The sequence below is a fragment of the Eumetopias jubatus genome, unplaced genomic scaffold (genome assembly GCF_037043125.1).
Source record: "Eumetopias jubatus isolate StellerSeaLion01/CBP00866 unplaced genomic scaffold, mEumJub1_p1.0 scaffold_16, whole genome shotgun sequence".
Taxonomy (NCBI): domain Eukaryota; kingdom Metazoa; phylum Chordata; class Mammalia; order Carnivora; family Otariidae; genus Eumetopias; species Eumetopias jubatus.
In genome coordinates this window covers 66191465-66217560 of record NW_028274822.1, presented here as the reverse complement: position 1 = coordinate 66217560, position 26096 = coordinate 66191465, and the positions used below count along the sequence as shown (strand labels likewise).

At 57.4% G+C, this 26096-nt stretch overlaps 1 protein-coding gene across 2 annotated transcripts; it reads left to right on the top strand.

Annotated features, from left to right (window-relative positions):
* The first annotated feature begins 1009 nt into the window (after window positions 1–1009).
* Window positions 1010–12095, top strand: SCARF2 (scavenger receptor class F member 2). Of its 2 annotated transcripts, none has more exons than XM_028094954.2 (11): window positions 1010–1194; window positions 6163–6221; window positions 6336–6437; window positions 6630–7149; window positions 7280–7498; window positions 7630–7758; window positions 8377–8480; window positions 8561–8678; window positions 8887–9002; window positions 10221–10373; window positions 11188–12095. In XM_028094954.2, the coding sequence occupies exons 1-11, from the start codon at window positions 1025–1027 to the stop codon at window positions 12093–12095; spliced, it is 2598 nt and encodes an 865-aa protein (XP_027950755.1). In that variant the 5' UTR covers window positions 1010–1024. The 2 variants fall into 2 exon arrangements, with proteins under 2 accessions (XP_027950755.1, XP_027950756.1); XM_028094955.1 differs by having other exon boundaries at window positions 1025–1194; window positions 8872–9002.
* The last annotated feature ends 14001 nt before the right edge of the window (window positions 12096–26096 follow it).

Below are 26096 nucleotides of genomic sequence, written 5' to 3'. Positions count from 1 at the left end.
TCTTCCTCCCTCTCGCCTTCTCGCCCTGTTCCTCTCTCCACATTGCTCCCCTCCCCCACGGCCCCTGCTCCTCTTTATGCTCTCACCCCACTTTTCCTAATGCAGGACCCCCCAAGCCTCCACCTTCTGGACTTTTACCTCTGGTGATCCAACAGCCTTCTCAAGTAGAATTTCTCTCCCAAACTCCCCCATCGCCACTGGAGGAGGACTGCAGGGTCTCCCAGTTCTGGAGTACTCCCCTCTCCTCTCTCTGCCTTTGCCCCCAACTGCATTTCCCTCCACACTCTATCAGAGCCCACTGCTGGGCCCTTCTACCTTCCGCGGAGACACCCTTTGCCCAGCGCTCAGGTGCAGACCGAGTCGACCCAGAGGTCTCAAGCACCCCGTTCCGGTGTCCTCTGCAGGCTTTGCACCCGAAGTGAGCCTGAGGAGCCAACATCGCAGCCCAGCTCTACAAGGGCTTCGCGGCGGGGAGCGGAGGCCGGCTTGCGGCCTTGATCTGGGCCGTCTTCGGGCCGCCCTCCCCCGGCCGGTTCCGAGGCGCAGCGGGCCGGGGGAGATTTGGGGCGTCGCGTGCTCGACCCTCACCCCCTTTCCCGCCCCGGGCCTGGCCGCGCACTGAGCGCGCAGGGGTGACTTCTCTGATGGGTGTCTGGAGAGGGAGGGGAAAGCCTCGGGGACTAGGGATTCCTTGGGAGGGGCTCCCCTCCCGCCCGGGCCCCTCCCTCTCCCAACGCTCCGCCGGCCTCCTCCAAGTTCGCCCCCAAGTTTGCGAGCGGCCGCGTGGGGGCGGGGGCCGCGCGGAGGGGCGGTGGCGCGGCCGGAGGGTGGGGTCTGGCGCGCGGGGCGGGCGCTGCCGCCTGGCCGGCCGCGGCTGGCCCGGGATCAGGGAGCCGATGTGGAATTTCCTGCCCGGCCCGGCGCCCCTCCTGCCGCCCCCCGCCCGGCCGCGCACTCCGCTTCCGGCCGCTCTCGCTGCGGCCGCACCCGCGCCCGCGCCCGCCCCGCGCCTGCCCCGCGCCGCATGGAGGGCGCAGGGCCCCGGGGGGCCGGGCCGGCGCGGCGCCGGGGAGCCGGGGGGCCGCCGTCGCCGCTGCTGCCGCCGCTGCTGCTCCTGCTGCTCTGGCTGCTGCCCGGCCCCGCGGCGCCCCAGGAGCTGAACCCGCGCGGCCGCAACGTGTGCCGCGCGCCCGGGTAGGAGCCCGGCCTGGCTGGGGGAGGGGGCCGAGGGGGGCGCTCGGGGCCGAGGGGAGGGGGCGTCCGGGACCTTCCTAAGCTAACCGCTCTAGTCCTTTCCACCGCCCTCGCCGACGCCAACTCCTCTCCAGGCCGAGCCTGGGCGCCGGGCCACGACGGTGCATCCGAAGTTACCCCAGACGCGAAGTCAGCCGAGGGGAGAATGGAGTGCAGTGGGCGTCCCGAGGGGTGACATACCGTGTCTGAGATTTCAGACCGAGAAAAAGGAACGCTTGGGCTGGGTTGCGAAGGCGTAGGGAGAAGTCGGGGAAGGGCATTCCAAGCCGATGGAAGGGCATTTGCAAAGGCCCCGGGCACCAGTGTGGCTCGAGCTGGGGAGGGAGGGTGGGGGCCGAGTGGAGATGGAGCAGCGCTCCTGAGAGGTGGGAGCCGGCGAACCTTGAGGCTGGCGCGACTCGGAAGGAGGGATTTGTGTCTTAGAAGTAGGCGCGGGTGGGAAGAGGGTGGTGATGGAGGTGGGCACTGAGGAGCCTGCTCCCAAAGTGGACCAGACGCCGGATTCGAAAGGACAATGACGGGCACCGGGGTCCGACGGATATGGAACTCCCGGGTGGGGATACTGGGTGCTCGGAGGGGCCGCACAGACGTGGGACTCCACGAGGTGCCGGCTGGGGAAGCCAGCGTGGGACAGGCAGTGGGCAGGCCCGGCCGGAGAGCGGCGGCCCGAAGATCTTGCGCGGAGGAAAAAGAGCGGAGGACAGGACGCTAGGAGTGGGCGCAGGGTTCGGAGGACTTGGTCGGCCGGTCAGAGGCCAGAGCGAGGTCAAGGGCATCTCCACCTGGGGCCAAGGAGCCGGCGTATGGGGGTGCCTTGGCTCAAGCCGGGGCGGTTGCGGGGGGGATGCGCCGGGCGGGCGGGAAGCTGGAGAGGCGGCCACAGGGCCCCAGGCTGCGTCCCGTCGGGGCGCCCTGAGCCACAGGGCCCTGGGAGGCCGCGTCCGGGGGCTTGGCGGTCGCCGCAGACAAGGGGCTGCGAGGGGGCCGCGCGGGGTTTCCGAGCTCGGATCCCGAGGCGCGCAGACCCCTCCCCACTGCGAGCCCCGCCTCCGGGGCGGGGGCCGGCCTGGCCCGCCATCTGCTTCACATCGACGCCGCCGCCGCCTCCCGGGCCTCCCCGGCCCCAGGAATGCAGTGGCAGTGACGGGCGGGGCCGTGCCTGGAGAGGGGGAGGGCGCGATCGCTGCCGGCCCTGTCTCTCCGCCTCAGCCCTCCTTCCCCGATGGGGCTCCGTGCTGGGGGCTCCGGCGGCAGGCTCGAGCTGTCGGGAGCCTGAACCCTTCGCTCCCGCGTCCCGTTGCCCGGGCACCTCCCCACGAGGCGGCCTGTTTCAGTAGCCCAGACACCGGGTTTGGGTTTCCGGTCCTGGTGCCACTTCTCCCCGCCTGTGCGGAGGACAGGACAAATCGCTTAACCTGCCTCCGTCAAATGGGGTTGTTGGTGGTACCCCCCTCATGGAGTGGAGAGGGGGCGATTGCGATTATATGTGGAGCTGGTTTATCGGAAGGACAGCCACATGTGGCCACTGCCCACCCAGGGTCTGGGCCATCTCTTTCATTACCGGTCCAAGGCTTCCACGGGGGGGGGGGGGGTTCCTTTTCCCCAGAGGCAGGAGAACCGGAAGAGGGGAGCAATACACTCAGCCAGTAAAATCCCATGCACCTACTGTGTGTGCCAGGCCTGTGGTTGGTGCAGCCATACAGCGGCTGAGACAAATACCACTGTCCCCGCAGTGGAGGAGACTTACAGCAAGTCATCTGACATCTAGCAAGTGCTGGGGAGGAAGTGTTCAGTTGGGGAGTGCTGTATCCTTTAGGGTGATCACCCACTGAGGGGTGATGAGTGGGCAGAGATATGGTGGAGGCCTTTGGTGTCTGGGGGCAAGGCTCTAAGTGCCAGGGGCTTCTGGAAGCACAGAAAGGAGCCATGGGGGCTGGGCAGAGCCTGGGAGGGGGATGGTGGAGGAGAGGCCAAAGAATGAGGGTGGGCAGGCCACAGCGGGTCTGCCCACTGCTCGGGGGACCTGGGCTTTTTCTTTGAGGACCATGGGAACCCCCAGGGGCATTGCACAGAGGAGGGTTGGGATCTGACCAGGTTTGGCTGCCAAGTGGCAGATGAACTTGGCTCAGGAGGTTAAAAGGAGGAACCAGCTAGGAAGTCAGTCAGGAGAAACCAGGGAGAGTGAGGGTGGCTCTCACAAGGCTGGGGCAGAGGAGGGAGAAGTGGCTCGTCCCATCCTAGATCCAGTTTGGAAGGTAGAGCGGCGTGTTTCTCCATGAATCGGGTGTGTGCTGTCTCAGTCACTGTAGGGCCGATGCCTCTGGAGTTTCGGGCTCCCAGCCTGGAAGGACTGCACTACCTGAGATGGGGAAGTCTTCGTTTGGGGGCGGCTAGGCATTCAGTCTGGGGAGGTCGGCCCCACTGGAGGGCTCTGAGCATTTTCAGCACCTCAGCTAGATGGGCCCCAGGGAGCTTTCTGAGGGAGTGGACAGAGGAGAGGAGATGACAGAGCCAAGGAAGGGGGCAGAAACCAGAGGAGGGGTATGGAGCGGGGGCAGGAGGAGAGCAGGTAAGTATAGGATCCCAAGTGGTATGGTAGGCAGCCCCCAGGCTGGATTGGAGAGAGAATGCGGACTTGGGCACAGTGAGCAAGCAGTTCTCCCAGGCTGCTTTGCTGCATTGGCATGGGCAGGTTCAAGATCACACGGTTTGAATCATGGCGGTTTTGTTTGCAGTGACAGTGATCTCTAGAAGGGGCAGCCCGAAGCAAGGCCCGCTTGCTAAGGGGCCTGGCCCAGCCTGTGGCCTGGCACCCCAGGGTCTCACTAACCTATAGCTCAAGTGTGGGAACTGTCCCCTGCGCCAGGCCATTTTCCTCCTCATCTCACTTTTGTTAAGTTCTGGAGAGGGTGGGCTTGCCCCCACCCCTCCGCCCCAACCTGGCCTCGTCTGTCAGCCCTCCCAGAAGGAAAGGCAGCTGACCCACAGTCTCCGCTTCATGGTCCTGCTGAACCCACGTGCACTCCATCCTGCCAGGGGTAGCTCTGCTGGGTGGGCCCTAGGTACCAGCCATGCTGGGGGCGGGAGGCAGGACCAGGGGAACTCAGGGGCTTCCTGGAACCTGCACAGCACGGGCTGGAGAGCAGTCTATGGCCTTGGCTGAGCTCTGAGTTCGTGCCAAACGACATCTTGGGAGACATCTTGGTTTTCTTAATACTCCCTCCAGACCCTTGGGCCCCATTCTACAAATCAGGAGTCTGAAAGTCAGAGCGGTTAAGTTCTGTGCCCAAAGTCACACAGGCATCAAATCCAGCTTCGTGTGGCCCCTAAAACCAGACTCCCAACCACAGCCAGGGCAGGGCAGAAAGTGGTCAGGGCTTCCAGGTCCATCCCAGCTGGCCATCCGGCAAGGCCGCCTATAGGAGGGCCACCTGCAGAGGCTCTCCACCCAGAGACCTGGGTTCCGAACTGGCAGAAAGGGCAGGAGGGTGATAGGCTGGCGGATCTGGCTCTACCTGCAGGTGGGCACCTATGAGTCGTGTGGCTGGGCTAGGTAGCTGGAAACAATGGTGGGGGCCAAGCCTGCTTTTTGTTCTCGGGCCTGGTTTCCTGTTTCATTTGTAGAAAAGAAGCTGGGTCCACCTCTTGCAGTTCGGGATTTTATGGTTCCTGTTCCCAAGTCTCCTCATCTTTGGCCTGAAGGAGAATCAAACCCTTTGGGTGGGGTGGGGGCCTATCCAGGGTGTGGTGATGCTCTCTGCTGGGGAATGGCTTGGGGGGGCATTTTGAGGGGCATGATATGGGCACCTGCAGTCTTTCCCTTCCCAGCCAGTTCTACCCACCAGGGTCTCAGGCCTCTTTCCAACTTCTTTCCAACACCACATCCTGGTTCTGGATGAGACCCTTCTGAAGGAGTATACTCCTTTTTCTCTGAAGTATGAATGGCTGCTATGTGCCTTTAGGGTCTGGGTGAAGTTCTAGGCCTGATGGGACCCATGAACCTGCAGCCTGAGTGTCTCTTCCTTCTCAGGCTTCTTTGCTCTCCAAATGTGGGCACACCCCATCTCAACCCCCACGCACTCTCTCTGGTGATATGCATCACTCTGGCAGGGCTTCCAGACTTTTGGGCCCAGGGTTGGGTAGGCTGTACTACCCTGAAATGCAACAGTCATAAGGTATTTACCTCCTACTGAGGTCACACCGTGTACCTTGTAAAACCAAATAAAATTAAAACAAGATTTTTAAAACACATAAATAGATGCTCTAGTATCTCCTCCCTCCAACCCAAGTCTTGCCCTGGTGCTCTGGACCCCTCACGTTTTGCGTTCCTTGCTGTCATGGAGGACTCCCCGGGTATGCCCTGCCCCTCCACTGAGTGGACACCTCTGTCAGAGGCTGCACATCTGCCACCTGGGTATCCAGGTGTGCCCATCTGGCCGCACCAGTCCCTGCTGTCCAGGTCATGTCACATCTAGATCCTGACACCCATCTGGCCGGGCCTCCGCCGCCGCCAGCGATGCCACTTGAAGCAGGTCCCAGAGACTCAAGGACCTCTCACCAGCTCCTTCTGGGACCCCTGGGGTTCTTTCCTCAGGCCTAGGTGGCGAGGGGTTGTGTCACAGAGGAGTTAGGTGGGATGGGGAGGGGAGGGATGACCCCTCATCGAGGGGCCAGTAAAGTTCTTGGGGGTTAGATCCCTTGGTGGTCTGCCCTCTGCTGCCTCCCAGTGTCTGTTCCAGGGCTGGAGTCTGTGTCTTACTTGCTGGCAGTCTCCTGAACTTACCTCGGTACCTGGCATGTGGCAGGGCCTCCTTAAGCAGCTCCTGTGGGCAGGGTGGAGGTGGCTGGCGAGCCCTAGCAAGGACCGGGCTTGGGGCCCAGGCTCAGGAGCCCTTTCTCTGCCTGCAGCTCCCAGGAGCCCACGTGCTGTGCCGGCTGGAGGCAGCAGGGCGACGAGTGTGGGGTCGGTGAGTGGGGCAGCCTGGGGACCTGGGCGGGGGGCAGGGACACGGAGAGGAGGGGGCAGGACACCGAGAGCTGGGGGCAGGCCAGGCGGCAGCTCAGGCCCGTCTCGTCCGCAGCGGTGTGCGAAGGCAACTCCACGTGCTCGGAGAACGAAGTGTGCGTGCGGCCGGGCGAGTGCCGCTGCCGCCATGGCTACTTCGGTGCCAACTGCGACACCAGTGAGCGAGGATCCGGGCGGGCGCTGGGCAGTGGGGCGGGGTCCGTGACCGGGGTGGGGTCTGACCCGGAGACGGGATCCGGCATGGGGGACGGTCCCCAAAGGCGGAGGGCGGGACGCGGGGAGGTTCTGGCTGGATCCGGGCTCCCTCGCGAGCACCCTGGCTTGACACCCACTCTGCCCGCCCCTGCAGAGTGCCCGCGCCAGTTCTGGGGCCCCGACTGCAAAGAGCTGTGTATCTGCCACCCGCATGGGCAGTGTGAAGACGTGACGGGCCAGTGTACGTGTCACGCGCGGCGCTGGGGCGCACGCTGCGAGCATGCGTGCCAGTGCCAGCATGGCGTGTGCCACCCGCGGAGCGGCGCGTGTCGCTGCGAGCCTGGCTGGTGGGGCGCGCAGTGCGCCAGCGCGTGCTACTGCAGCGCCACGTCGCGCTGCGACCCACAGACGGGCGCGTGCCTGTGCCACGCAGGCTGGTGGGGCCGCAGCTGCAACAATCAGTGCGCCTGCAACACGTCGCCGTGCGAGCAACAGAGCGGCCGCTGCCAGTGCCGCGAGCGCACGTTTGGCGCGCGCTGCGAGCGCTACTGCCAGTGCTTTCGCGGCCGCTGCCACCCTGTGGACGGCACGTGCGCCTGCGAGCCGGGCTACCGGGGCAAGTACTGCCGGGAGCCGTGCCCTGCCGGCTTCTACGGCCTGGGCTGCCGCCGCCGGTAAGCGCGAGCCCCTGACCTGGGAGGAGGGGCGGGGGGTGGGGTGGGGCGGGGCGCCGAAGGGGACGGGGGTGGGGCGGGGCGGGTGAGGCGGCTCTGGGCCCCGCCTAGCCTCCCGCCCTTTCCCCAGATGCGGCCAGTGCAAAGGCCAGCAGCCTTGCACGGTGGCCGAGGGCCGCTGCCTGACTTGCGAGCCCGGCTGGAACGGCACCAAGTGCGACCAGCCGTGCTCCACCGGCTTCTATGGCGAGGGCTGCGGCCACCGCTGCCCGCCCTGCCGCGACGGGCATGCCTGCAACCACGTCACTGGCAAGTGCACGCGCTGCAACGCGGGCTGGATCGGCGACCGGTGAGCAAGCAGCCCATGCCCGAATGTGTCCCAGGCACGCAGCCCCCTAGCCCCGGCAGTCTCCGAATGCTCTCCGCGGAGGGAGAGCCTTGCTCCCATTTCCGCTGACTCCCTCTCCCCCGCGTTTCGAGGTGCGAGACCAAGTGCAGCAATGGCACTTACGGCGAGGACTGTGCATTTGTGTGCGCCGACTGCGGCAGCGGCCACTGCGACTTCCAGTCGGGGCGTTGCCTGTGCAGCCCTGGCGTCCACGGGCCCCAGTGAGTGCCGGAGACCCAAAGGGGGTTAGGGGATACGTGCATGTCACAGGGATCCAGCCAGACCCCAGGTGCTGCTCATGGTGGCCGAACAGATGAGACCCAGGCTCGGCCCTTCAGCCTAGGTCCTCTTACCGCAGCTAGGGAGTGCTGTCAGACTCTTTGGGGTGGGGGTGGGGGGCAGTTTCCTGCCGTGGTGTGGAGCCGGCGCTCGGAGCGGGATCTGGCAACCAGTTCCGCCTGTGGTCCGTGGGCTTCTGAGATCTGCAGGGTTGAGGTGACCCTGAGCTAGTGCAGAGAGAGCAGAGACCTCCGCTTACAGCCATGAGTGGTCTGGCAGCCCCTCTTCTCACCCAGCCAAGAGTCAGCCCCAGAAGTGGACCCTGAGGCCGAGCGACCACAGGCCCTGTCTCCCAATCCCATCCCGCTGGTTGTGCAGCACATTCATTTCCAAAACACTGATCATCCAGTGTATGCCCGGCGGTCGTGGTGGGCCATCAAACCCTAGAGCAGGGAGATCGAGAACCCGGCTCCGGGGCCGCGGCTAGCTGGCCGCAGGGGCGAGGGCGAGGGGCGTCACGGAGGGCTGCTGTGGCCCTCCCTGACCCCGTGCCCCCGCAGCTGTAACCTGACGTGCCCGCCTGGGCTACACGGCGTGGACTGCGCCCAGGCCTGCAGCTGCCACGAGGACTCGTGCGACCCGGTCACTGGTGCCTGCCGCCTGGGTGAGTCGTTGAGGGGGCACCCTGTTGAGGGCGATGCCAGAGGTGCCGGCCCCCGCGCTGACCCCGGTGCTTTCCCACAGAGACCAACCAGCGCAAGGGCGTGATGGGCGCGGGTGCGTTGCTTGCGCTGCTCCTCGGCCTGCTGCTCTCGCTGCTCGGCTGCTGCTGCGCCTGCCGCGGCAAGGACCCGGCGCGCCGGTGAGGCCCGACGCCGGCCGGCTCTCCTGGGCTCAGGCCGCACCCTGTCTGTAGCGCTGCGCGCCCTACCCCGGCCCCCGGCCCCCGTCCCGGGGTGTGGCACTGCCTATCTTTAGCTCAGGTCCCGCCCTTCCTGAGTCAGGGCTCCCGCCGAGATCCAACTGTCCCATCCAGGCCCCGCCCCTTTACTCAGGCCCCGCCCCCGCAGGGAGCTCACGCTCGGGAGGAAGAAGGCGCCGCAGCGATTGTGCGGTCGCTTCAGCCGCATCAGCATGAAGCTGCCCCGGATCCCGCTCCGGAGGCAGAAGCTGCCCAAGGTCGTAGGTAAGGATATCGGCACGGGGTCTCTGGGGGGGAACACCTCCCGGTGCAGGACATACGGGGCCTTGAGTGTTGATGTGGGTGGGCTGGGGAGGGACGCAAAGAGGGGCTTCTGATACCCGCGAGCCCGGGGAGGAAGGCAGGAGTCCTAGGTGTGCAGGCAGGTGTGGGAGGTTTGGGCCCTGTTTCGGTGAGTGGGAGTGATTGCATCTGGAGTGTGTAGACATCCCAGTGGGCAGGACCCGCACGATCTGTAGGAGTGCACTATAAGTCCTGGTGGGTAGGTGCAGGTGAACGCGGGCTGGAGGGGGTCGGGGGTGGGGTGGGGGTGGTAGGTCGGACCTGTGCATGGAAACCCTGCTACAAGGAGCGCCCCCCTCCCGCCTGAAGTGCTCTGGGTCCTTTCTGGAAGGTGGGCAGGCTGGTTCCATGGCTCCCCCACCCTAGTCAGGACTGCAGTTGGGAGAGAGGTGCTTCTCTCTGTCTGTCTGCACTGAGCCACACCAGGAGTGGACTCTCCCTTTTTGCCACTTGTCTCTGAAGATGAAGGGGAGGGGGAGACTCATCTCCTGGGAGGTAAAGATGGGAACAGCTGGGACTCCTGGGTGGTTCGGTCAGTTAAGTGTCTGCCTTCGGCTCAGGTCATGATCCTGGGGTCCTGGAATCACTGGGCTCTCTGCTCAGCAGGGAGCCTGCTTCTCCCTCTGCCTCTGCCTGCCGCTCTCCCTGCCTGTAATCGCTCTCTGTCAAATAAATAAATAAATAAATAAATAAATAAATAAATAAATAAATAAAATCTTAAAAAAAAAAAAGATGGAAACAGCTGAGAAAATCCCTTGGCCCGCTCAGCAGAGGTGGCTCTGGGTCCTTGGGTCCCACAAGGCCAGGTCTGAACATGGCTGGGAGGCCCTGATGGCCTGTGCCAGCCAGGGGTTCTCTCTGGCCCTCTTTTTCCAACACTTCAGCCCATCCTTGTTCAGCTTCCTGGCTGCACACACTAGCCTTGCATCTTTGTTCCCCCTTCTCTCTTTTTACCAGCTCACCTCTACCCATTCTCCTGTCCTGGTCTAGTGTCACTCTGCCTGTTGAATTGCTTGTTCTATCCAGTCTTAGGGTAGGGCTGGTCTTGGTTACTCCACCATTTGTTGCAAGAGGGCTGGTGAGGGCACAGGCCAGGGCAGAGTGGGGGCCCCTGGCAGCTGTGCCTCCCTCCTTCCCCAGTGGCCCATCACGACCTGGATAACACACTCAACTGTAGCTTCCTGGAGCCACCGTCGGGGCTGGAGCAGCCCTCGCCATCATGGTCCTCCCGGGCCTCCTTCTCCTCCTTCGACACCACCGATGAGGGGCCCGTGTACTGCATACCCCACGAGGGTGAGTAGGGCTCTGCTTGGGCCTCCCTCCAGGCAAATGAAATGTTCTAGCTGAAGAGATCTCCGTGCTCCTTGCGACAGACAGCATGGGGAGGGAGGGTGTGGTGATGCTTTTAACTGGGGGTTGGACACAGAGCTGAGGCTATGCAGTGGGGTTCTGTGCTGCTCAGCGCTGAACTGGGGTAGGGTCTGGGGAGGTAGGTGGGCTCTCTGGTCTCTAGCCACAGCCCAGATTCACTTACTGGGGAGGCCATTCATAGAGAAGGTTCTGGGCCTGGGTAGGAGTTGGAAGAGGAGATAGGAGCCGATGGCCTACAGGGTATGGGGCACACTTTTGCCTTAAGTTTTGGCCCACAGACATCTGGAAGGAGGCTGACTGGCTGGTTTTCTGGCCTTGGCCTCTCTCGTCCCCTGGCTATCCCCCTGGGTGACCTTGGGCAGGTGACTAACCTCTCTGAGCCTTAGATGCCTTATCTCTTAATGAGGAATAATGAATCCCCTTGGAGGTGTTCCAAGGTCATGTTTGATGATGTGGCCCCCCAGGTTGGGGATGTGGTGGGGGAAGGGTGAGACCAAGGTTGGGGCTTCAGCCCCAGGAATGTTGCCCCTCACCTCCCAGCACTCGGCAGCACACCCTGGGGGCTCAGAACTAAGTTCGCGGTTGGTGTTGTGATTTCTCCAGGCGTGTCTAGATGCCAGGGCGACTGAGCATCACCTGGGGCGGGGAAGAGGAGGAAGGTGAGGGTTTTGCCTGAAGGCTGGATGGCCGAGCTCCCTGTGGAGGCCGTGACCGTCAGCTCTTCTTCCCTTGTCAGAGACCGCAACCGAGAGCCGGGACGCGGAGCCCCCCACCGCCCCTACCGAGGCGCTGGCGTCATGCCCCGCGCCGGTGACCACGCCGGCGTCCACAGAGGAGGCGACGCCCCTCCCCGCGTCCTCTGACAGCGAGCGGTCGGCGTCTAGCGTGGAGGGGCCCGGCGGGGCGCTGTATGCGCGCGTGGCCCGGCGCGAGGCCCGGCCGGCCCGGGCCCGGGGAGAGGCTGGGGGCCTGTCGCTTTCGCCATCTCCCGAGCGCAGGAAGCCGCCTCCACCCGACCCTGCCACCAAGCCCAAGGTGTCCTGGATCCACGGCAAGCATGGCGCCGCTGCCGCTGCAGGTGCGCCCTCACCGCCACTCTCGGGACCCGAGGCCGCGCCCAGTCCCAGCAAGAGGAAACGGACGCCCAGCGACACGTCGGCGCGGCCGGATGAGCCCGGCAGCCCCCGGGCCCGCGACCCAACGCCTCGGCCCCCGGGGCTGGCGGAGGAGGGGCCCGCCCTCTCCGCCCCCTCGCCACCTAGGGCTCGGGCGCGGGGTCGCGGCCCTGGCCTCTCGGAGCCCACGGACGCTGGCGGTCCCCCGCGCAGCGCGCCCGAGGCCGCCTCCATGCTGGCCGCGGAGCTGCGCGACAAGACTCGCAGCCTGGGCCGCGCCGAAGGGGCTCCGGGCGCGCAGGGCCCGCGAGAGAAGCCGGCGCCGCCGCAGAAGGCCAAGCGCTCGGTGCTGCCCGCCTCGCCGGCCCGCGCTTCCCCTGCGCCAGAGGCCCCGGGGCCCGAGAAAGTGGCGGCCGGCGCGCCCGCGCCTGACACCCCCCGGAAGAAGACCCCCATCCAGAAGCCGCCGCGCAAGAAGAGCCGGGAAGCGGCGGGCGAGCTGGGCAGGGCGGGCGCGCCCACCCTGTAGCAGGCGGTGGCCCGGTCGTGCCCGCCGGTTCCCCAGGCTTAGCAGCGCTGCTTGCCACCCCGCGTTCCGCGCCCGCCCGACGTGCCCTGCGGCGGCCAGGCCACTGCCGCCTCGCGGGACCTCGGCCCGGAGCAGCCGGGCGGGAGGCTGCGTCTCATTGGCTCAGGCTCCGGCGGGCGGGAAGACCCCATTCCATTGGTCGAGGCCTGACAGGCGCTTAGCAGGCGACTTCCTTCCCATTGGCCGAGGGCTCCGACCAGCCAGGGTCTCAAAGGCCGAGAGACCACCTCTTACTGGCCCAGAGTGCACTGGGCTGGGGTCCCCTCCCATTGGTTGAGGCCAGAAGCACTTCTGTCTCGGCTGCCTCTCATTGGCCAGGGCCTGGCGCCTCTGGCTAGAGGCCTCTTTCCTTGACGGTAGCCAAAGGCTACTTCCACTGGCCAGGCTGAGGGCATCTGGTTGACTGGAGCCTGGGGAGAAGGGCTGGTCTCTGCTCCTCAGGGGGCTCAGCGTCCCTGGGCCCGGCCTGTCCCCCCCCCCACTTCCCCTCCCTGCGCCCCCAGCCCCAGCCTCCCTAGCCCTGGCCCCTCAGCTGTCGAGCTGGTTTTGATGGCCCCCCACCACCCCACATGCCGCGGGAATCCGAGGGGCGACTCCAGTGGTCCGAGGAGATGTATTTATAGGCCCCCGGCAGGGCTGCTCCCACCCCATCCGGGTGCCCCAGGATGGGCTCCTCCCGGCAGGGGCTTGGCCAAAGCTTTCTTAATAAAGTGCCTTTTTTTCCTCCTGTGCTTTGCTTGCTTCCTATCTGCCCTTCCTCGTGCAAGGATCTTCCCTCAAAAGAATTCCTGTGACCTCTTCCAACCAGCACGCATGCGCAAGATTCCTCTACCTAAGCAGAGCCTGGAAGCCCAGGTGTGGGTCTCTTGGGACCAAGTTGGAAGTGGGTAGTGTCCATCGGCCCATCATTTATTTATCAAGCTTATTGGGCACCCACCTTGGCCCACCCCATTCTCGCCTGGCAGCCTAGGATGAAGGATGGACCAGGACAGATAAGGCGGAGTCCCTTGGCTACAGGGAGTTTGCGCCTGGGACTGCTTCTGAACTGTGCTTCTCCCACGGGCCACTGCTGTTACACTCGGGGGTTCCGAGCTGTTTGGTGTGGCTGGGGCAGGTCAGAGGCTGGGGCCAGGGGGCAGTGGGCCACAGGCACAGCTCCAGCCGGGCCTCGTCAGGCACAAACAAGATGGTGTGGCCCTGCACAGAGCCCCGCTGTCTGCCTCAATGGGCTCCTTGTCCTCAGCCGGAAACTCTCACCGCCCTCCCCACCAAGGTGAGGGAGGCGGGGGAGAGGGAAGGGAGCGTGCCTGGCCCAGAGCCCTGGCTGGCCTCGCAGGCAGTCCCTGCTCTGGCCCAGATTTCTATCTGTGGCCATTTGCGCCGCACCCCCACCCCCAGCCGCAGCATCTTCACTGCCTCTGGCCCTCTGGCAGGCCTCCCCTGTGACCTGCCTGGGCTACAAAGCCTTAATTTCTAGGGTACCCGCTGGCCTCTGTCCATCTGGTTTCCTCCCATCCCCCTGCCTCTGCCCAGCAGGTCTCTTTCCATCTTGATGCCCAGCAATTTTGATCAGGAGATTCTGCCAAGATCCTCCAATCATCTCCCCAGCGCACCCCCCGCCCCCTGCAGCTCCCAGTGTAGCACAGAGTCTGACTAACGCCGGCAGCTCAGGGATCACATTGAGGTCAACTTCAGTGACCCATGCAGGGGCTTAGCCACCTGAGTGGAGATGGCCTCATGCCGTGGGCGGGACATCTGATGTGGCCTGCGTGGACACAGTCCTGGCATTTGGCCTGGTCAGGCAGCACGTGGAATGCAGGCTTCCCTCTGGCCAGCTGGGCACCCTCCCAGCCGTGGCCCTGTGGCTGGTCGCCTCTGATGCTTTTGGGCACCAGGCCCTGCTGGCTGCTGGGGTTGAGAACACAGGCTTGAAGTTGGCCAGGAGGGGCAGATGCCCAGCTGGACCCAGCAAAGGCAGGGGAATGACTGAGGGGGGTGGGGGAGGGCAGTGCGGTGGTTGAGGCGACAGTCTTGCTCTGCACCCCCCCCCAGGGAGGCCCACATTGACCCTCTCTGACCCCCACACCTTAGCTCTAGGTCTCCCCGTCCCCACAGTCTGGGTCAGCATGGTGTGGGGGCAACCAGAGTGGTCACATAGACGGGGCCTTTCCTGGGGCCCCTGCTCTCCCTGCCCTGGGAACCCTCCAGGTGCCCAAGACCCTGACCTTTGGGAGCCGCTTGGAGTGTGTGCCTCACAGAGCAGGGGCACCTCCCATACTTCCAGCAGCCAGCCTCTGCCGCCTGCCCCCACTGCGGGCAGGATGCTGTGGCCTCCAGGAACCAGGCCAAGAAACCCCCCAGGATAATCCGGGTAGCTGCCCGGAGAGGGAGCTGCCAGGACCCCTCAGCAACCCCACCCCCGCCCGACAGCCGCTTCCTCCCCGCCCCCTCCCCACCCCCTCAGGCCCACGGCAGTGCCAGCTTCCAGGGAAGGCGCCACAGAAGGGAACCGCGGCTGCTGGAACCTCCGTTGCCATGGGGACGGGGACCACAGGACCCACATCTGGTAGCGATTGAGGAGGAAAAATTATGAGTCGTGGAAAACGCAAATATTTTTTGTAGCACAGAGCACAAAGGAGCGGGAGGAATGTGGGTCTGGAGAAGGCCTGAGCCAGGCTGGGTTTCAAATGGGGACGCAGCTCACATCACAGAGAGATGGGGCTCCACACACGCACCCCGCCACACACACAGAAACATGGAGACCATCATCCTACAACACGCGTGCTGGACGCACATGGCACACAGAGAGAGCTCCACACCCACGTCACCCAGATGGGGCTCCACACACGCAGCCCCCCCCCACATAGATGCACAAAGATGATCGCCTGGAGCGACACACACTCCATCAGACACACACACACACACACACACACACACACACACACACACACACACACCCTGTGACATATACTCACACATACAACAAGACCCAAAGAAACAGACATTCATCTGCCAGTACACACACACACACACACACACAGAGCTAGCCCACAGGAAGACGGGGAGGCACACTCACCCTGGAAGTCACACGCATGAAATCCAGCCGACACAGAGGCAGAAAGAGACTCATTCCACAATCTACACCACTAGCCACAGGAGCGCCGAGACAGAGACTCCCTGCAACTCACACACACATCCTGGCCCACAAAGAAACCACAGGACACACAACCCTGCAAGGCAAACACACCCACCGCCAACTTACAGAAGCATTGAGAGAGACACACGCCTCACAACACACACACCGCCAGACCCACAGAAGCACCAAGAGACACTCACTCCTCAATCGCACACACCCTCCACCAGAGATGCCCAGAGGGACACACACGAAGACACACACACACATGCCACCAGACAAACAGAAACATGGTGATATATACACAAACTGCAACACACACATATTCCACCAGATTCACCTTATAAACAAAGACATCACTTGACACGGGCAAATATAGAGGCAGACACACCAAGAAATACACACACTGTACAGCAAACAGACACACAGGAATAGACAGAGAGCCTCTAACAGCCGGGCAGTTAGATGCCGAGCCAGCCCCTCGCGCTAACACACACACACACACACACACACACACACACACACACACACACACTCCGCTAGAAACACAGAGATGAGACCTGCTCACACCCCACAAACACACAAGCGCACAACCAGACACACAGAACATCAGGTTGACAAAATTTATCTGAACCCTGTGCTCCAGAAAAGCACTGAAGGTTGAGAAATCCCATCCTTCTGGGCTCTGAGAAATGGCTAACTCTAAAAGACCACTTTGCCCTCATACATGCAACCCCCCCTCCACTCTTCCTCACGACTCCCTTGTCTACCTGCATCTAGAAAAATCCAAACCTCGTCCTTTCCATGTGGACATTCCTCATCAGTGAACTTTCTTCTTGTTGCTGTAGCCTGAATGAAATCATCTCCCTCACAGTCTGAGCCATTCCCCCCACCGAGGTTCTGGTGCCCTGACTGGTGTGGACTGGACCGACCTTAGGATCCCTCATGTGCCACCACTGACTAGCCCCAGGGACTCCTGCTCTGGTCCTGTGCTCTCTGGGCTCGGGGTCATTGCCAAGCATGCCAAGAATTTGATTTTGATTCTTTTTGAGGACTTCATTGATTTTTGGTGCCAGATTCTTTTGGTTTCATGGTCTGACCAGTTGGTTTTGTTTCTGTTACTCTTTCCGTTTGTCTGTTTGTTTTGAGCTTAAATCAATTAAGAGTTTGTACCCGCTGGGAAGATGGTTTAGAGACGTGGCCAATAGTAGATGGAAAGAGTTGCCTTGAAGGTTTTCTTAAGAGTGGTCAGAGAGGCTGCACTAGGAAGAGGTAAGCAAGCAGGTGCTTGTGACACACGCAGCAGCCAGGTGCTTTTGTGAGGTTCGCCCACATGCTTGGCAATGCCTCCCAAGAGGGCTGTGGTGTACAGGGTGGAATGAGGTAAGCAGAGGCCTGGGGGCAGAGCGAGAGTTGAAAAGTAGGTGAAGGTGTCGGTGGAGGTCAGGGCCCACGCGGTGGGGGGGGGGCAGGGAGGAAGAGCATCTAGGTGCATGGGGCACAGTGGGGCATGGATGGGGCACCTGGGGTCATCATCAGGGACAGTCCATCTTCGGGCAACATCAGTGTAGGATGAGTCCCGCTGCAGGTCTGAGGTCACCTGGTTTAGTCAAGAAGTTGGTTAGTTTCACTACAGTTAATATGTGGAAACAACCTGAGTGTCCATCGATGGATAAATGGATAAACAAAACGTGTTCCATCCACACAACAGAACATTATTCAGCTTTAAAAACAGAAGTTCTGACACCTGCTACAACATGGATGAACCTTGAGGACATTATAAGAAATGAAGTAAGCCAATCACAAAAAGAGAATTACTGTATGATTCCATATATGAGGCACCAAGAGTAGTCAAATTCATAGAGATAGAAAGAATATGGTGGTGCCAGGGGCTGGGGGAGGGGAGAATAAGGAGTTGTTTTGTGGAACAGAGTTCCAGTGTTCTTTTTGATATTTATTTATTTATTTGAGAGAGAGAGAGCGAGAGGACGAGCAGGGGGAGGGGCAGAGGGAGAGGGAGAAGCAGACTCCCCGCTGAGCAGGGAGCCCGATGTGGGGCTCGATCCCGGGACCCTGAGATCATGACCTGAGCCAAAACCAAGAGTTGGATGCTTAACCGACTGAGCCACCGACGAGCTCCCAGAGTTTCAGTTTTACAAGATGGAGGCAGTTCTGATGATGGATAGTGCTGATGCCTGCACCATGATGTCAATGTATTTCATACCACTGACCTGTACATTTAAAAATGGTTTAAGATGGTAAATTTTATGTTATGTATATTTTAACCCAACAACCAAAAAAAAGAAAGAAAGAAAGAAAAAAGGAAGTTGGTTAGAGGCAGGTCAAGGGCCTCAGTGGGTTGGTAGTGACCTTGAGCTGAACCCTAGGACACAGAGACAGCTATTGGTCAGGAAGTCATGGGTCTGTGTCTGTCATTGGGTGGTGATTGCAGTGGGAAACAGAGGAGGCCGCTGACTGGCGCCCACAGCATACACATACCCCCACATGAGACATTCCAGTGGCTATTTATTTATTTATTTATTTATTTTTAAACGTGGGGGTGCTTTTTTAAAAAAGATTTTATTTATTTTTTCAAGAGAGAGAGACACACAGAAAGAGAGAGAGAGAGATTACAAGCAGTGGGGAGAGGCAGAGGTAGAGGGAGAAGCAGGCTCCCCACTAAGCAGGGAGCCCAGTGCAGACTCTATCCCAGGGCCGTGGGATCAGGACCTGAGCAGAAGGCGGATGCTTAACAGACTGAGCCACCCAGGCGCCCTCCAGTGGCTTTTTTATTCCACTTCATTTTTTAAAAAGATTTAAAAAATTTTTTAAGTAATCACACCCCACATGGGGCTCGAACCCACAGCCCCAAGATCAAGAGTCACACGCTCCACTGAATGAGCCAGCCAGGTGCCCCTGTTCCATTTCGAATTAAAACTTTAATGTTTGTCTATTTGTGAATATGCAGGTACTAACCAAAAAAAAAAAAAAAAAAACCCCCAAAAAACCCCAAAAAAACACCAATTCAATTGCCTTAGAGTATTATTGTCAGAGTTCAGCTGATTAGAGTTAATGATAATTCTTACAGTCACGGAACTTTCATTCAGTCAGGAATTCAAGGATGCCAGAAATTACGTTCAATCAGATGTTCAGCATTTTGGCCTTCTAAGACCAAGGTCAGGGCTAAGTGGCAGAATATGGTTTAATAGAAAGACAAAGCACAAACTTAGGCCTCCAGTTTGCTTTATACCATAATAGGTTAAAGTTAATATTTTCTTGGTCAATTTTTTCAGAGGTTTTCCCCTTACACCTTGACTTGCTTTCTTTTAAAAATAGACTTTATTTTTTTAGAGCAGTTTTAGGTTCACAGCAAAATTGAGCAGAAGGTACAGAGATTTCCCATATATTCCCCACCTGCCCAGCCTCCCCCACTATCAAGATCCCCCACTAAGAAGGACATCTGTTACAATGCTAGACCCACATTGACACCCAGAGACCACAATGTACAGTAGGGCTCACTCTTTTTAAAGATTTATTTATTTTATTTTTTAAAAAAGATTTTATTTATTTGAGAGAGAGACAGATAGTGATAGAGATAGCAAGAGAGAACACAAGTGGGGAGGAGAGGGAGAAGCAGGCTCCCGCTGAGCAGGGAGCCAGATGTGTGGCTCGATCCCAGGACGTGGGCCGTGGCAGACGCTTAACAGAATGAGCCACCCAGGCGCCACTATTTATTTATTTTAGAGAGAGAGAGAGAGAGAGAGCATGACCCAGAGGGACAGAGGGCAAAGGAGAGAGAATCTCAAGCAGACTCTGCACTGAGCCCTGAGGTCACAACCTGAGCAAAAACCAAGTGTCGGATGCTGAGCTGGACTCTTAACCGACTGTGCCACCCAGGTGCCCGTAGGGCTCCCTCTTGATGTTGCACATTGTATGGCTATGGACAAATGTATGATGATATGTATTCGCCATTATAGTATCACATAGGGTATTTTTCGCTGCCCTCAAAATCCTTTGTGCTCCAGCTACTCATCCTCCCTCCCCCCAACCCCCGGCAACCGCTGGTCTTTTAACTGTCTCCATAGTTTTGCCTTTTCCAGAATGTTCTATAGTTATATAGTAGGTAGCCTTTTCAGATTGGCTTCTTTCACTTAGTAATGTGCATTTAAGTTTCCTCCATGTCTTTTCGTGGTTCGATAGCTCTTTTCTCTTTTTTAAAAATTTAGTACTGAATATTCCATTGTCTGGATGTACCACAGTTGTCCATTTCCCTACCGGACCACATCTTGGTTGCTTCTCGTGGCTTTTTCTTAATGGTCTGACATGCATTTTGAGAGGCGAGGTATGAGCATGCGGCATTCATTCAAGAGACCTAACAATGGGCATTCCAAGGACACCTGTTGCCTTCTGTCAGGCGGACTCCCTAGTGAATTTATTTATTTATTTATTTATTTTAAAGATTTTATTTATTTATTTGACACAGAGAGAGACACAGCGAGGGAGGGAACACAAGCAGGGGTAGTGGGAGCAGGGAGCCCGATGTGGGGGCTCGATCCCACGACCCTGGGATCATGACCTGAGCCGAAGGCAGACGCTTCACGACGAGCCACCCAGGCGCCCCTCCCTAGTGAATTTAGAACAGCCATTGGGACCACCTTCAACACTGCAAAGACCCGGAGGTGGAAATGGACCGATGGTGCCATCTAGTGGTTGTTTGTGGCAGCGGCGTGAAGAGCCCGAAGAAGCAAGGGAGACAGAGCCCAGCGGCTCTGGTGTTGGGAGGTGGGGCCCCCCAACAAAGGGATGCAGTGTCCCAGGCCCAGATTATTCCCCAAAGTAGGCATAGCCAGCTGAGAAAAGCCAGAAGGCCGAGTGATAGCATTTGCATCATGTGGGTGCATTGGCTAGACTGCGATCTGCATGGGTGTAGTGGGGACCAGTTGATGTGTGTGTGAATTTCACTGAGACATAGGGCCCTGACCCTTATGTGGGATGCTATCCCATCTTCCCCTCCATGTTCTATGCGAAAGTGTCCCCTGAATCTCCCCTCAATTTTCTGCTGGCACAGGAGTGGTTACCCCATACGGCAATCAAGTAATGGAGTGTTGTGTCCCTTCTAAGAAGGAACTAGAAAAACAAATGAATGTGAGTAGCATCTAAGAGGCTGTTGGAATGAGGGCTGTATAGACTATATTTGGCAGATTATAACAACAGGGTACTGGCCAGTGGACGATTGAATGGCCAGCATCATTTCAGCTGTGTTAGGGATAGGATCTGAGTTGACCATCGATTAAGGTGGCAGCAATTCACAATGAGGTGCTGTTTGTACTTTCTGGGAAAAACAAACTAAACTGGGCTGTTAAATGGAGAAAGAGTGGACCCTTCTCTTAATACACCTTGTGTAATGGGTCTCGTCCTTGAAGTCCCTGTTTTGATGAAGACTGGGTCATATTAAACAATGTTAATGGGTCCCATCTGATGAAGCCAATAGTGAGGGGCAAATTTTTTTATTTTATTCCAATTAGAACTTCAATCCCATAATGGGAAATCCTGGGGGAAAGGAAGCCAGAACCATTGGAATAATAAGATGGGTTGTCCACACTCTATTTTATGTGTGATAATGTCCTAGAGGACATAAGGAGTTCCGCCTTTAAATTCAGTGGGATCTTCAGGATCCAGGATCAATTAAGACAAAAACGTTGTTTGGTGTGCGCAGACCAATGGACCACCATGTTTGTATAGCACAATTATCCCCAGTAGTGGCCAGGGCCCACTGGCTTGTTGTGTTCCTAACAAGGCTGGATTAGTTGCCTGAGTTCAGGGGCTACAGTGGGGGTCCTCCACCTTGAAGATTTGGGTTTGGGGAGAGAAGGTTTGATGTTCTTTATAACTTGTTCTAAGAGAGCCTGGAGCTCCTGGGGTCTTTTTTTAAATAAAGATTTTTTTAAAAAGATTTTATTTATTTATTTGAGAGAGAGAGAGAGAGAGAGACAGCGAGAGAGGGAACACAAGCGGGGGGGGTGGGGAGAGGGAGAAGCAGGCTTCCTGGGATCATGGCCTGAGCCAAAGGCAGATGTTTAATGACTGAGCCACCCAGGCGCCCCAGATTTTTTTTTTTTAAGTAGGTTTCCACGCCCAGTGTGGAGCCCAGCTCAGGGTCTGAACTCACGACCCTGAGATCAAGACCTGAGCCAAGATCAAGAGTTGAATGCTTAACTGACTGAGACACCCAGGTGTCCCAAAGATTTTTTTTTTTTTAAGATTTTATTTATTTATTTGACAGAGAGAGACAGCGAGAGCAGGAACACAAGCAGGGGGAGTGGGAGAGGGAGAAGCAGGCTTCCCGCCGAGCTGGGAGCCCGATGCGGGGCTCGATCCCAGGACCCTGGGATCATGACCTGAGCCGAAGGCAGACGCTTAACGACTGAGCCACCCAGGCACCCACAAAGATTTTTTTTTAAGTGAGCTCTACACCCAACATGGGGCTCGAACTCACAACTCTGAGATCAGCAGTCGTATGCTCCACTGACTGAGCCAGCCAGGCGCCCCATCCTGGAGTCTTGCCTGAAATCTGATTACTGGGGAAGCCTATGTTGGAAATTTGCCAATACCAGGTGTGGTGGGGGCAGGTATGGACATTCTGAAATGGGGCCTTTCCTTGGTTGAAGGGTTTGGTGCCATGGGATGAGAAGACAAAGTCCTGGGGCATTCTTCAATCACACACACACGCACACTAGGGCTCCCAGTCCTTGGAGTGCCCAGTAAAATCATGTACCCAGTGAACTATGCTAGGTTGCTTCAATAATTGACGTCCCCCCCCCAAAGTACCCACAAGGTGAGGACACACACATCAATGTCTGTGGCAATAGGGTGGACCAGTTTCCAGGCCACACTCATTTGACGAAGCAAGGGAAGTGCCAGGGTCATGGCCATGAATGCTGGGAAGGGTGGGCAGGACGTGTCCATTTCTGTGAGTCTAGTAGATCCCATATAACAAATTACTAGTTTGTGGGGGGTGATGAGATTTACTGGCCAATCAGGGCATCTTGGCAGCAGTTAAAGTTAATTCAGAGCCAGTATAATGCAGGTGCAGAAGCCAGGCAGTGCCCTTTTTCCTGGCCTAAATCCAAAATTGTTCATTAAATGTTGAAAATTGGATGGAACCAAATCATAGACCTCTGTTTCAGTTTCTCCTTCTGTGATGGGGAAACTGAAGGACTCCACAAAAACCTGCTTTTAGCTCCTAATTCCTGCTTCTACTCTTGCTGGGACCTGCAACTGCACTTTACACAGGCCTCAGAATGCAAATAGTGTACGTCCTTGTAAGGGACGAGGTGTTAATGATTTCTCTAGAACAGATTAATATCTAAGGATGGGACCAGGTGCGAATGACCAGGCAAAGCCATCATATGTGCATTCCAGATCACCGGTGCTCGACATCTCGTCATCAAGACTCCCTGATCCGAGGAATAGCACCTGGGACCTTGTCTTTGTTCTAACCAGTTCCTGGATGCCTGAGAAGACTCGCGCATCAGACCATGATCCGCAATAAGAAGGCTCCAAACCCCAAACAAAGACGAGGCTCATGCTTCTTTCCTTCCCTAGTCTCCCAGACGCTCTGTCTCTATCTGCTCTCTCTTTATCGTCAATAAATTCAGCTCTCACCTCCTGCTGGCTTGTGTTTGATTTCCGTCCTGCATGAAGCCAAGGACCCTCTTGGCTGGTCCTGAGGGTCCCCCTGTGGGTCCTCGGACCCAGCCTGCTGGCAAAACTTCTCCCCTTGCAGAGAGTGTGTGCGGTCTTAGGATATACTTCAGAGATATCCTGTAGCTTCTGTAGTTCCCTTAGGATGTGCTCATGGTTGTGGGCTGCCTCTTCCAGTCCATATCGTCAGTATTAGGGCACCCCCTCCACCAACGGTGATGACTACCCTGTTGACTTTATGGGCCCAGGCCTAACCTGGGAGCCGAGATGCCCTTTAGCACAATTACTAAATGTTGGTTCATTTTACAATGATCTCCATTGGGTTATGGTGTCATCGGGCCCTTTAGAAAGGCCCCAGGGTAAAACATTCAGGTCAAGTTTTTTAAACAATAGAATTTAGGGGCGCCTGGGTGGCTCAATTGGTTGGGCATCTGCCTTCAGCTCAGGTCATGATCCCAGGGTCCTGGGATCGAGCCCCGCATCGGGCTCCCTGCTCCGCGGGAAGCCTGCTTCTCCCTCTCCCACGCCCCCTGCTTGTGTTCCCTCTGTCGCTGTATCTCTCTCTGTCAAATAAATAAAATCTTTAAAATAAAATAAATAATAGAATTTATTTATTTTATTTTTAAAAGATTTTATGTCATGATCTCAGGGTCGTGGGACTGAGCCCCTAGGTTTCGCCTCTAGTATAAAGGGTCAGGGGAAGGTCTCTTACTCTCTGGGCGTTGGGTGTGTGTGTCAAGCAGGCAGACGCTTGTTCTACAAGGTGCCGATACCCTGGGTCACATGGGACCATTGGGAGGGCACTGTGAGGACAAGCAGTCACCAGATGATGTGCTAGGGACCACAGTCTTTTTTTTTAAATTTTTTTATTGTTATGTTAATCACCATATATTACATCATTTGTTTTTGATGTAGTGTTCCATGATTCGTTGTTTGTTCATAACACCCAGTGCTCCATGCAGAATGTGCCCTCTTTAATACCCATCACCAGGCTAACCCATCCCCCTACCCTCCTCCCCTCTAGAACCCTCAGTTTGTTTTTCAGAGTCCATCATCTCTCATGGTTCGTCTCCCCCTCTGACTTACTCCCCTTCATTCTTCCTCTCCTGCTATCTTCTTCTTTTTCTTTTTTTCTTAAAATATGTTGCGTTATTTGTTTCAGAAGTACAGATCTGTGATTCAACAGTCTTGCACAATTCACAGCGCTCACCGTAGCACATAGCCTCCTCGATGTCTATCACCCAGCCACCCCATCCCTCCCACCCCCCACCACTCCAGTAACACTCAGTTTGTTCCTGAGATTAAGAATTCCTCATACCAGTGAGGTCATATGATACATGTCTTTCTCTGATTGACTTATTTCGCTAAGCATAACACCCTCCAGTTCCATCCACGTCGTTGCAAATGGCAAGATCTCATTCCTTTTGATGGCTGCATAATATTCCATTGTGTATATATACCACCTCTTCTTTATCCATTCATCTGTCGATGGACATCTTGGCTCTTTCCACAGTTTGGCTATTGTGGACATTGCTGCTATAAACACTGGGGTACACGTACCCCTTCGGGTCCCTACATTTGTATCTTTGGGGCAAATACCCAGTAGTGCAATTGCTGGATCGAATGGTAGCTCTAATTTCAACTGTTTGAGGAACCTCCATACTGTTTTCCAGAGGGGTTGCACCAGCTTGCATTCCCACCAACAGTGTAGGAGGGTTCCCCTTTCTCCACATCCCCGCCAACATCTGTCGTTCCCTGACTTGTTAATTTTAGCCATTCTGACTGGTGTGAGGTGGTATCTCATTGAGGTTTTGATTTGGATTTCCCTGATGCCGAGCGATGTTGAGCACTTTTTCATGTGCCTGTTGGCCATTTGGATGTCTTCTTTGGAAAAATGTCTGTTCATGTCTTCTGCCCATTTCTTGATTGGATTATTTGTTCTTTGGGTGTTGAGTTTGATAAGTTCTTTATAGATTTTGGATACTAGCCCTTTCTCTGATATGTCATTTGCAAATATTTTCTCCCATTCTGTCGGTTGTCTTTTGGTTTTTGTGGACTGTTTCTTTTGCTGTGCAAAAGCTTTTTATCTTGATGAAATCCCAATAGTTCATTTTTGCCCTGGCTTCCCGTGCCTTTGGCGATGTTTCTAGGAAGAAGTTGCTGCGGCTAGGGACCACAGTCTTAAGAGCAGATGGCTCATTGCGACACTTCGAGGCCAAAATGCCTTTGTATCTACTGTGTGGAGATCCTGATTCTTAGCACAATAGGTGAAAATGTGCAAGGCATTCCATGGCACAAACCCTTAGGGAAAATGGCCCCACATGTTTTCCCCTGGGCCCTCCTAAAGGGCTGGAGGACACCTGGGCAGGAAAGCATTGACTCAGCAGGCCTGGGTCGCTCAAACCCTGCACGTCCCAAAGAAAGGCCTTTCTTCAGATCATCTCTTAGCCCTTAGACTGTTCTGCGGGTCAGAGCGTTCATGTATGCCTGAGGCCTTGGGCTCTGTGTCCCAGTTTGACTAGAGAAGTTTATCTCAAGAATGCAATTTATTGTGAACGTGTGCTTTTGCTCTGGAGTCGGAGGGGAAGGTAGGAGCTGGAGTCAGTCCTGTGGGTGCTGTGTGCCCCTGGCCGCCAAGGCTTGCTGTCCTTCCCTAGTTGGCAGGCTTTGCCCATGTGGTCACGTGTTGCTGGGAGATGAGCATGGTCCAGTGCAATTCCACTGCAAGGGGACACCGGGGGGTGCGTGCCTGGCCTCTCCTGGCTGTTGCTCCCATGTGCATTTTTCCTTTGCGCATTTGAATCTGTATCCTTCCACGGTAATCAACCGCAACTGTTTCCGAGCCTCGTGAGTCCTTCTTTTGTATCATCAAGCCTGAGGGGGTCCTGGGGACCCTGACACAACTCACCATAACTCAGTGGGGATCACTGCAAATGGACCCACAGTAACTATGAGTCCTCTGCGGTACAGCTGCAGATAAACATGCTAAAGGGCTTCTCTGCTCCCAGAGTCACCCCGGGGGCAATAAAGTGATAATTGCCATTGGGTGCACCCTGAGAGTGGTGCTGTTGATTAGACTCCCTGCAGAAAGGTGTACCCTAGGG

What these genes read in the sequence shown, in the direction of transcription:
- SCARF2 (XM_028094955.1), top strand. Translation starts at nt 1,025, where the DNA reads ATGGAGGGCGCAGGGCCCCGGGGGGCCGGGCCGGCGCGGCGCCGGGGA. An exon ending in GGGCGACGAGTGTGGGGTCG is followed by an intron (nt 6,222 to 6,335) that starts GTGAGTGGGGCA and finishes TCTCGTCCGCAG; the next exon opens with CGGTGTGCGAAGGCAACTCC. An exon ending in CGGTGCCAACTGCGACACCA is followed by an intron (nt 6,438 to 6,629) that starts GTGAGCGAGGAT and finishes CCGCCCCTGCAG; the next exon opens with AGTGCCCGCGCCAGTTCTGG.